Consider the following 12,783-nt stretch of genomic DNA (forward strand, 5'->3'; position numbering starts at 1 on the left):
GGGCCAATAATTGGGCCTTGGTGGGCCCAAGCCCAACCTGAGCAGGATAAGCCCACATGCACTATGATTGGAGCTTTGAACTCTGATCAAAGTTGAACTCCAACTCCAATTGGAGCCAAAGATAATTTTTACCTTTGGCTCCAATTAAAGTCGGAGGTGGACATTTCGACTCTGTCGATGTTAGAACCCACCCGTACTACTTGCGTTAATGGTGTCGGAGTTTTTTTGTCTGTGAATTCACTGCAGTTTTTTTTCCTATCCCTTGTTACCCTAGTGTGAGATCTTTAAGATTTATGAAATGGTTCCTGTTTCGTTTTCGTGAAGCACATCTGTATTTTTTGTCTATTCTACTACATTCACAGCGTCGAATCTGGTCTGCAAGCTGCATGCATCACTACCCTAGTTTAGTGTGTCAAGAATAAACTTGCAAAGGGTTGGTTGTTATGCTAGCTAGCTACATCCATCATATTAAGCTAGCCGATGGCATAAAACACTTCAAAAAAGAAAGTGAGAATTCTACACATGAGATACCAAATCATCAACAATGAATCGATTGCTTAAATAACACTCGATCCTTGATTGACAGGACAAGTACTGACTGCAACTGCAATTATATCTACTTTTCCATAAGATAGTATATATAACGGATCAATCAAAGCAATAGTATAATTTATCAAACATGCTGTACGTAGCTAGCTAGCTTGCTTTCTGATTTCAAGGTTTTGAAGTCGAATTAACCAATTTATTGCTGAAGTCCCAGAGTTTTCGAGCCAACACAGCATCCTTGGCTAACTCACTTGGTTCCATCTCATTGCAGTCCAGATAATACTTTCCAGTCACACCTTTCAGATTTGGGTGGAGTGCGACGTAACAAGTCGTGGCTGCACCCTGTAATAAATTTAATTATTTTAATTAAAACATATTTAATTTACACATAACTCTTATAAAAATAAATCTATGAACGGATATATCTTGACGTCATATTTCAGTTTTAAAACACATTTTATAGATGTAATATTCTATCACATTACATGTTTGCTTTTGTAAAAAATTTTTCTAAATATCAAAAGGTATGTGGCCTGATTGACATTCCCTCTAACCTTCAAAATAGAGGTTTGGAATTCAAAACTTCTCCTTTATTAAAAAAAAAATTAAAAAAAAAAAATCAAGTCCATATAGATCTATCGTTTCTCAAATTAACTCTATTAATCCGGCCACGCACCTGGGGTACGTTCTTCCATAGGAAATAGGTGAACAACTGCAGCAATCCTGCACGTAGGCACACATGACCAAATTATATATGCAAAAACGAAAAACTATTACACACACTACACATATATATATATACATGCATTTTATTGAGTATATAATATTCTGTGTGTTTTGAGAGAAATAAAAAACTCTTATGTGCAATTATTGTTGCGTACTCTATTGATTTGATTGGTTACATTATCTTTTTAATATAAAATAACTATTTTATCCAATCATATCAGTCGAGCGCGTAAATAGTACACAAAAGTAATTGTATCTAACATAATTCTTTGGGAACAGAGCGTACTCATGGTAACAGCAGAATGCCTCATTAGGGGAGTCATTATCAGTCCTGGGTGGACTGAATTTGCTGTAATGTTTATACCTTCCTCCTGCAATTTATATATACACACCATTTGAAGACATAAATATGTGTTCCAATGAATTAGCAAATTTCTATCAATGCGTAACATTTAGATAGGGGTTTGGTCTGAAGATATTCATATATTATATACATATACACTATGATTACCTTAAGACGACGAGACAGCTCATTGGCATGCAATATGTTTGCTAATTTGGATTGCCCATACGCCTTTTTGTCAGAATAACTGAAACAAATATGAGGAGCCTCTCATTATAAAAATAATTCATCATATATATTTGTTGACATTTAAGTGATCATGATCAATGTTTCTTTCGAATCCGAAGTAAATTTTGAATATATCGTCACATTCATTAAGAGCATTCCCATACTGTATTTAATTTACATGTATATGCAAAATAGCTAATGAAATATTAAAAAAGAGCCCCATAATTAGATTATACAAAAAATTAAAAAGCTAAGTTATATTTGAGCTAAACCTATCAACTACATTTATAATCCCTAGAGGTTAGCTAAAGTGCTAAACGAATTAGTCTTGGTGGCTCCCTCCAAGGTGCAAGGTGTAAGCTAGCTAGCTATGTTCGAATCTCACTAAGTGTAAACAATCTTTAGGAGCTATAGAATTACTCGTGATACTGTATTTGAGGGAAACTCCTTATCGAGAGCTTAAAATTAGTCAGGATGCTGTTTCTAGACACTCAATGTCAATAAAAAATATTTTTTTATTCTTTGCGTCTCTCATTCCTTTGTTCATTATTATTTTCACATATTTCTTTTAACTTGACCTTAGTTATTTAATTAGTGAACAAGAAATATTACGAAGATATTCTCATAATATACTCTTTTTTTTTCTTTTTTTTTTATATATATATATCTTTTGATTTTGATTTTTTATGTATATATTGTGCTATATATTGTCTTTTTTTCTTTTTCTTTTTTTTTTTCTTTTGTTTTTTTGCAGAGAGAAATTTGTTTATTTCGTGCTTAAAAAACTAGAGAGGCCGGCACATATATTACAACTGAAATGTCAAATTACAAAATGATATTATAAAAAAAATGATGAAACGGGTAGGTATAAGGTCAAAATCATATTATAAAATGAACATAATTTGAAAATTTATAATATTTATATTCATAGTAATTAATTAATGGAGGATTTAAAGCTCACCTAACTGTTAAAGAAAGTCAAAGTTTGGACTTACGTACCCAACGCTGTCGTTGATGTTGTCAAATCGAATCCCATGTTCGTAAGTGAGGTGGTGTGCTATTGATGACAAGTTGACTATCCTGCCCTCGATCCCCGTTGTTCTTGCTGTGTTCTTCATTTTCTCCAGCAGAAGATTTGTCAAATGAAAATGTCCTGACAAGTGAAATTGGTGCGGTTTGAATAGTTAGAGAGATGAGCTGAGATGATGAGATCATTTTTGATTAAAATTTAAAATTAAATAAAATATTATTAAAATATTTTTTTAATATTATTATTATTTTAAAATTTAAAAAATTTGAATTTTTTATTATATTTTGTATGAAAATTTAAAAAAAATTATAATGATAAAATGAGAGATGAGATTCGAAACACTAAGCATTTCTCAATGGTTTTTCATGCTGCAAACCAAGATAATTTGTTGCAAATTGCATCTCTATTCCATCTTCGGAAAGCTGGAAGGGGCAGAACATGACACCGGCATTGTTTCTGAAATGTGGAAAGTGTTCATTTGTCAGTTTAGAAAAGCAAACTGGGAAGAGAGAGAGAGAAAGAGAGATCACATTAAGATGTTAAGGGGAACGCCAAGAGCATTGAAGTTGGCAACAAATGCTTTAATGGAGTTCATTGAACATAGGTCGAGCTTAAGAACATCCACACGAGCAGTTTCGATGTCTTTAAAGATTTGTTGCTTTGCTGCATTAGCAGCTTCCGTGTTCCTCGCAGCAATGATCACATGAGCTTTTCGCAGAGCCAAGACTCGTGCTGTCTCCAACCCAATTCCACTTGCCCCTCCTGTACGTATCAATTGCGAGTTCTTTCATTTGAATATATCCAATACAATTGCATGTACCGGCCGGCCAAAACGTCGATCGATCAAACAAACATAGTCAAAGCCTATTATCAATATATATAATTATAGGTGCAAGAAAAATATAAATTTTCATTGTTTAAACTAAAATCATTATCTTTGTCATGTCATTTTTAATATAGACGTAAATGCTTATTGATGTGTCACATCGATCTGAAAATGACGGATAATAACTAAAAAAATGATAAATAGTATTTCCCTATATGCCGACAGTTCGTAATTTGAGTTTCAATCCCAACAGCGCTATGGAAATTGAGTCACACAGCATCATGTTAAAATTTAGGGCTAAGTAAACAAAATCATGCCAAGAACACGTACACATGAATGATGTTATAAATTGCAGAAACATTTTCATGGGCAGGACATTGAATGATATGTATTATTCTCCCAAATATTAGTTTTAAAAAGGAAATTCTATATATTTTACTATTATCTTACTTACATCTCACATAATAATATGTGACACGTTTATCACATTAAATAATTATTTATTATATGTTTATTTATCATCAAATATACCACATCATATATAATTGGATGTAAGTGAGATGACGGTGTAGTCTATAAAATTACTCATAAATTAAGGTTTTCGCCCAAAAAATTAGAAAAAACAATTGGATGTATATTGTTCTTTCGATAAACATCTTAGTACAACAACTTCCATGGTTCTTTCGATAAATAATTTAATAAACTGTTTGAACGGACTCTCACTTTTAGGAACAATATTTTCTTTCATCCCTAAATATTATCGTTCAAACGAGAAATTAATGTTCGAACGGTATCTTCAGTTTGGATTGTTTTATAGACAGAATTTGAATTTTGTTTCTAAAACTTTAGGAAGGAAATCCAAATTTCATCCTTAAAAATCAAATTTGTTGCAGTGATAGGAACCCTCTAGCTTTTCTAAGATTTACCATAATAAATAACAAACATATATAGTCATAAAATGAAGGAAAGAAAGAAGAAAATGTACAGCTGACCGGTTACAATAGCAGTGAGGTTAGCGGCGTCAATGCCTTGGGTAACCTGCTCGGCAGTCGAAGCTGATCCAAACCCACTTGATCCTGGCCTCCCTGTCATCAATGAGAAGATACCCATTTCCTTGAAATCACTACTCGCTCCAAATAAACAAAACAAAACCCCAAACACTGCCAACAAGAACCTCAAACGTCCTATCCTCGTGGCTACACCGGTAAGCACTTCTATATATAATAATCAATCATATATATATATACATGGAGAAGAGATCACAGGCTGATCTAGAGAGAGAGAGAGAGAGAGAGAGAGAGAGATATTTTCTTTTGAGTTTGGTCGGCTAAGGAAAAGGGTAGAGGAGCAGGGAATTAATGAATGGGTAGAGATAGAAAGGAAACGGGCCGGCCGGGGCACCATATGCATGGGACAATTATAAGGAGTTTGGAGAGTTGTAGGTAGTAAACGAAAGAAATGTGTCATAAATGGTCACCGGTGAACTGCTGTTAATAACTTAATACCCACAACGACCTTTCTACTATTATTTCCTTCCCTCGCTCTCTCCGCCCCCTTTACCCATCTTCTCTGTCTTTTTTCTAAAATAACGGTCATTAATTTCCTTTTTTTATTAGTTAGCAGTTAGCACCATCGATTGTGCATGCGGTGATCTGATAATTAAGGAATTAGCTGTTGATTTCACCTAGGCATAGTTTAGGTTATGGCGCATTGATTTCTAATCTAAATAATAGGAAACTTTAGAATAATGGCATTGCATTCCCTAAAGTTTCCCCAACTTTTATTAGAGAATACACCTCATAATGTATATTATTTTCCCTGTGGTTTTGATCCTCCCGATCTGCAATTTTTTTTTTAATTTATTTTTAATTTTGACTATTCTTTGAGGTTCTCATTTTTGTTTCGTGGACTTATACATGGCTAAATATGACATGTAGAGCAAATTATTGGTGCTAATAATGTGGCTTTAAGTTATGTATAGTGCGGCTATGTTAGTGGGTCTAATACATTTGTAACGGGTAGGGGTGAAAATTTTTCGGTTCGGATTAAAAAACCAATCAGACCGAATTCACCTCTACTTAATCTAAGTCCTTGGTGTCTCCAAAATTTGATTTTTGATCTGGTCTTGGAGTGTAATTTTTTTGGACTGGATCGAAACTGACCGAATCACTTACATATAAATTTTTTCAATATTTTTTTAATATATCATATATTTTTTAATATAATAGTTGTATAAGTTAATCATGTAATTTTATCTAATTTATTATCACTGACTATATAAAATAATATATGCTATCAATTAACTAATATATCATATAATAAATTATATTATAATATATATTATTTTATATATGTAGATACATACTCGACTAAAGCACTAAGTCAGTAACTATTAACATCATAAATATAATTATACTTAATTTTTTTAATTAGTTGTTACATAATCTACATTAAAGAGCTCACTTAAGTTAAATTTAAATAATTTAATTAATTTTTTGTAATAATTTATCTAGCTAAAAAAAAAAAGATAAAAAAATATGCTTGTCCCATATGGACCGAATCAAACTGAATTGGACTGATTGGACCAACCAGACTAATAGCTACCTGTCGGTCTAGTTTAGTCCTTAGGGTAATCGATCAGCTTTGAATTAGGAAAATGATGAGCCGAAATTTTCGGTTCGTGATTGCACCCCGGACCAAACCGAACAGATTACATCTCTAGTATGGGGAGATGGTTTGGGTTTCCGGACCCCAGCACCGCCCTCAATGGGCAGGTACCCCCTTCCAGATGCCAGGTGTGAATTGGCCCCCACAACCGTTCACCCCACTCCACCCCGCCCACCTCCCACCCACAACAAATAGATAATTGGAAAATACCAAAAAAACTCAAAACAACCAAAAAAGGAAAAAAAAAATCCACAACAAAAATATAAATTTACAAAAATTAAAAAAAAAAAAAATCCATAACAATATATATGATTTCAAACTCTACAAAGAACCACGGTCACTAGCAGCCATTTGTGGCCGTGGCTCCCTTTGCAAACCCATGGCCATTTGTGAATGTGGTTCTAACTTCTATGACCATTGGTGCTTCAAGAAGGAGGAGAAGAAAAAGTGAAAAAGGAGCCAATGAAGAGAAGAAGAAGAGGACGTAGAAGTGAGAGGGAGAAAGAGATAGAGAGACAGCAACAAGAGAAGAAAGAGACATTGAGAGAACCATAGAAAAAAGAGGGAAAGGAAAGAAAGAAAGAGACGGTAGGAGGAGAGAGTAAAGTTTAATTTAAACCAAACCCGAAGGGCCAAAACAACATTGTTTAATTTACAAAAAGATAAAATCAAAAGTAAAAAGACGTAGTTTTATTAAAGAAAATTAATGTTTTTAAATATATATATATATAAATATTTATATGTATGTATATGTATAGATTGCATATACTCCGCAGGCAGGCTTGGATCCAACTCGCGCCCCACCCCCTGCTTTCAGCTGCATGCAGTGCCCGGCTGCCGAGCCTAATGGGAGGATAAAAAGGACCGAAGTTGAAACTCCAGTGATTGAAAAAATTTATTTTTATAAGTACAGGGAGTAATATTTAATTAAACTAGTAAAAAATATTTATTCAATAGAGGATGGTGATTATCCTCGGACATTAATACAAGAATATATGATTATGACCCGTGGTGGACCCATGTAATATTTAGGGGTCATGGCCCCCTAAAACTTTTTGAAAAATATAAAATACCCCTTAAATTTTATACATTAATTTACAAATATTAAAAAATACCCTCCAAAATATTTATAATTTTCATATACTTTCTAAAATTTTCTAAAATTTCAATATACCTAGAAATATCTCTCTTTCCAATTTTTTTTTTCCTTATAGTTTCAAAATTTTATTTAATTTCTATATATTATTTATTTTCAAAGATGTGGCCTCTCCAAAACTAAAATTAAAACAAATTTTAGGAGAAATAATAAACTAATTATTAGACTTCTTAATATAGAATTCAAGATAAAAATATAAAAAAAATTATTTAAGGTCGATGATCTATATAAAAAATAGTTTGTATTTATGCTCTTATAATTTTTTAATCTCTTTTTAATTTACATAGATATTTATAGTTATAGGATGTACAAACCCCGACCATCCCTTTAAAAAAGGTAAGTAAATTTATGACTCATACAAAAATCATTTTTTAATATGGACCACACTTTCTTTCCTTTTTTTAAATAGAGCACGTAGATTTTACATTCTCTAAAACTATATCTATCATTATTTTTTATATAAATGTCACACAATAAATAAAAATGGACCACTCAACACAATTGCTGTTCCGTCAGTTCATATGATGTACACATAGCTTTAAGTACCATAACGGAAAGTCACAGAGAAAAAAGAAGTGGTCTTTGTCAACAACTCTGGAACCACAGTTACACATCTGTCAGCTTCTCCAATGGGGGACCACATCCATATTATATAACAAAGCTAATGTAATAACTACTATTGTATTCTCCAACTACCCAAAAAAACGAGAGAGAGAGAGAGAGAGAGAGAGAGAGAGAGAGAGAGAGAGAGAGAGAGAGAGAGAGAGAGAGAGAGAGAGAGAGAGAGAGAGAGAGAGCACTAACATTATCTAATCTTAATTAGATGTTAAAATGAATAGAAAATAGATAAAATTAAGTGTCATGGAATAATCTTAGAAGTCGAATGAATGAGTCTGAAAATGTATATACGTCACAATTCTTAGCAATTAGAAAATGTAAATGTTTGTTTGGGATGCAAACTAATAAAAAAAATTAATATAATTATTTTTAGGGTACATGGCCAATGACTATATTTTCCGGCCTAAATACTCAATATTATGATTAATTTGTACAAAGTGCAAGCTATCATGGAAATTTGGCACTAACCGTGCGTGCGTACGTTGCTGAGGTACTTTTTATATGTAAATGATACATATATTCGATCCATAAATTTCTGACCCCTCCCAACATAACATGATATTAATGATGTCTTTGGTTTTTCCGCCCCGACCACTTTTGAGCTCAATATCATTCGAAATTCGAATTTATTATGTATTGACAACGGTCACTACCATACTGCTCGTGAGGAGTAACTATCACATTAAATGGGAAATCATGTTTAAAGACGAACCAATTTAAGCTAAGAGCTAGTGACCACTTGTCTACCCTTATTATGATCATGACAAAAATAAGTTTACAGAAAAATTGCATCATTCTATTGCATTCGACAGTCTAAAATGGACTGCTATATACAAGTTTACAAGAGTAAATCAAGCTCCTAAATTACTAGAAAATAAAAATGAAGATCTCAACTAATTCCCTTAATTAAAGGGTTACAAATCACCTATATACAAGGAAGTATATCTCTCAATTTCTAAAATTAAGCTAATGTAATCTTAACACTCCCCCTCAAGTTGGAGCATGTATATCTAGTATGTTCAACTTGATTCTTAATTCCTTAAACACATTTCTTCCAAGAGCATTCATAAAAACACCTGCTAATTGCAAATGAGATGGAACAAATTCAGTGATAATATGACCATCTTGCATCTTTTCTCTTATAACATGACAATCAAGTTCTATATGTTCGTTACTCTCATGATATACCAGGTTTGCTGCTATGTGGAGAGTAGCTTGATTATCACATAGCAACCTTGCTGGTCCTGTAGAAACTTGCATATCATTGAGTAAAAATCTTAGCCAAGTTAGCTCACAGGTTGACACTGCCATAGACCTATACTCAGCTTCTAAGGATGATCTTGAAACTGTTTTCTGCTTCTTTGCTTTCCATGAAATCAATGAATTCCCTAAGAATATACAATAACCTGTAGTTCATCTTCTTGTCATAGGACAGTTTGCCCAATTAGCATCACAATAAGCCTTTAGGGCAAAGGAATTGCTTCAAGAGAACAACAAGCCTCAACCAGGACTACCTTTCAAATATTTGATGATGCGAAGAGCAGCATCCTAGTGAGGCTTTCTTGGAGCATGCATAAATTGGCTTAGAATATTAACTGAGTATGTAATGTCTGGTCTTATAATTGTGAGGTAGATTAGTTGTCCAACTAACGTCCTGTAGTGAGCTGGATCATGTAGCAGATCACCTTGATAATCTATCAGCTTCAGATTCATTTCCATGGGAAAGTTTGATGGTTGAGCACCCAAGTATCCAATATCATCTATGATCTCTAAAGTATATTTTCGTTGAGAGATAACAATACCAGCTACTTTGGACCTTGCAAGTTCCAACCCAAGAAAATTCTTAAGGAGACCAAGATCTTTAATATGAAATTGTTTATGAAGGAATTGCTTGAGACTTTGTATAGCAATTGCACCGTTTCCAGTTATCACTATCTCATCTACATAGATAAGCATCATAGTTGTAGATGAGCCTTTAGTTTTCACAAACAAAGAGTAATCTAAATGTAATTGAACAAAGCTGGCCTTTTTGATAGCATGAGAGAATTTTGCAAACCAATTTCGATAGGCTTGTTTAAGCCCATGAAAAGACTTATGCAACCGACATACAAGGTTCTCCCCCTGTTGACAAAGACCGGTGGTGGAGTCATGTACACCTCTTCCTCTAAATCACCATGGAAGAAGGCATTGGTCACATCCATTTGGTACAATGGCCAATGTCATGCAGCAGCAACAACGAGAACACATTGAACAGTAGTTAACTTGGCAACAGAAGCAAATGTTTAGGTGTAATCCAAGCCTTCTTGTTGAGAAAATCCTTTAGCAACTAATCGAGCTTTGTAGCTTTCAATCGTGCCGTTGGAATTGTATTTGATACGATAGACCCATTTGCTACCAATGGGGTGATGACTAGCAGGGTTGCTTTGTGATAATCAAGCTACTCTCCACATAGCAACTAACCCAACATATCATAAGCGCACCAAATACATAGAACTTGATTGTCATGTTGTAAGAGAAAAGATACAAGATGGTAATATCATTAACGAATTTGTTCCATCTCATTTACAATTGGTAGATGTATTTACGAAGGCTCTTGGAGGAAATGTGTTTAAGGAATTAAGAATCAAGTTGAACATACTAGATATACATGCTCCAACTTGAGGGGGAGTGTTAAGATTACATTAGCTTAATTTTAGAAATTGAGAGATATTCTTTCCTTTTATATAGGTGATTTGTAATTCCTTCAATTAAAGGAATTAGTTGAGATCTTCATTTTTATTTTCCTGTGATTTAGGAGCTTGATTTACTCTTGTAAACTTGTATATAGCAGTCCATTTTAGACTATCGAGTGCAATAGAATGATACGATTTTTCTGTAAACCTATTTTTTCATAGTATCAGAGCCTACCATAGGATGAACAGGGGTCCACACTACTTATTCCGTGACAAGGATTATGCATGTTTATAAGGAATGGGCAACCCTCTCTTGTTGAATCGGTTTAGTGAGATGAGTTAGCCTTATGAATTTCTTCATCTCACGTACACCATTCTCTCTCATGGTTGGATCAATCTTAATTAATTAGACTTTTTTTTAATTAATTAGACTTAATTAATTCTAAATAAGTCATAATCTCAACTTCAAGGGTAACCTTATTTCTACACCAATTGTGGGTTTCAGAATCATATTCTATTTTACATGCATGCATGCATGTCATGAGTTCTTATAAGCTTGGAAATAGGACCGTCATTTCATTGGGCATATATATATATATATATATATATATATATATATATATATATATATATATATATATATATATAATAGCAAACAGAGATCGAAAATTGCAAAACAGTGATGCGATTGTTAATCTATCTCTTACACAAATATTGCCTCCCACTCAAAAATTAAGTTCTGCAAAAGAGAATCTGACAATTATGTCTTCATGATACAACATTGTTTATATAGGGTGCAGATTGCGAATACTGTACACTAATCTTAGAATGAACATACGTAATTAGAAGCAGATGCAATGTTTTGTTTAAATGTAAACAAAATGGTAAGAAAAATAACTATCATTGACAGCTTTTAATAACTATCAAAAATTGAAGAAATGCATCTCTTCATTTGATTAAAATAAATCTGTCACTTGTGACGATACATAAGTGTGTCTAAAGCGTCAATGCGTCTCGGGTGGCACACGCGCCCATGCATGCATGCGGTTAGTACTTTGCACTAGGTGATACTACTATTGTATGTCTACCCTTATATTTTATTTTATATATGGTGAAACTCATTCATTTATAAACCACTAAAAGTTTACTTATTTTTCCAATGTGGGACTAACAAAAAATGAAACTCTAAAAGATAATATTTATTTGAAATATTTGAAATAATCCAACAATATATATATATATATATATATATATATATATATATATAAGAGTACTATAAGGAAATCTTCATTGGAGGCCATTTTTAAATGAGATTTTCTTATAAAGAAATGTTTTAGCAACAAATAAATTAAACAAAAAGTAAATTCACAAAATGATGTGAGTTGATGTGGCATATTAGATTATAAAGCTATTTTTGTTGTAAAATAAATAGAGTTTATTATACAAAGTCATATTAGTTTGTGAATTTATTTTTACGATGACCTTTTTATGGCTATAACTTATCTTTCTTATATAGAAGCTAGGGCAACTCTAATAAACTGATTAAAGAAAAAAAAAATTAATAGTTTTCAAATTTCTGAACTAGAATTAATTTATGTTTCCCAAATTCCTAAACACCCATTGTATTTTTGTTTTTCTCCACAATTTTTTGTTGGGAAGGGAAGTGCATGCGGTATGCCTTCCTAGATTCGTATATGATGATCTCATGGTTTCTGCAGTATATATGGTACCATGATGGGGTACTATGGTTTGATGCATTAATACTAAATATGTCTCATGATATTCTGTATTAAAATCTTCTCTATTTTTTCAACATAAAGCTACACATGATAATTTATGCCTCGTTTGTTATGCAATTCAGATGAAATGAGATAAGCTATTTTGAATAGCAGTAAAATTTTTTAGTTAAAATGATATGAGATAGTTTAGAAAAAAAGTATGTTTGGATAGTGAGATGAGATAAGATGGTTT

General features: G+C 32.7%; 1 protein-coding gene across 1 annotated transcript; it reads right to left on the reverse strand.

Moving 5' to 3' along the window:
* Positions 1 to 494: 494 nt before the first annotated feature.
* LOC122275052 (short-chain dehydrogenase TIC 32 B, chloroplastic-like) lies at positions 495 to 5,138 on the reverse strand. The gene is made up of 8 exons (XM_043083980.1): positions 4,692 to 5,138; positions 3,404 to 3,635; positions 3,250 to 3,329; positions 2,843 to 2,996; positions 1,784 to 1,862; positions 1,559 to 1,643; positions 1,223 to 1,269; positions 495 to 888 (listed from the first exon to the last, which is right to left on the reverse strand). The coding sequence occupies exons 1-8, from the start codon at positions 4,807 to 4,809 to the stop codon at positions 715 to 717; spliced, it is 969 nt and encodes a 322-aa protein (XP_042939914.1). The 5' UTR covers positions 4,810 to 5,138; the 3' UTR covers positions 495 to 714.
* Between the last annotated feature and the right edge of the window lie 7,645 nt (positions 5,139 to 12,783).

The sequence above is a fragment of the Carya illinoinensis genome, chromosome 9 (genome assembly GCF_018687715.1).
Source record: "Carya illinoinensis cultivar Pawnee chromosome 9, C.illinoinensisPawnee_v1, whole genome shotgun sequence".
Lineage (NCBI taxonomy): Eukaryota > Viridiplantae > Streptophyta > Magnoliopsida > Fagales > Juglandaceae > Carya > Carya illinoinensis.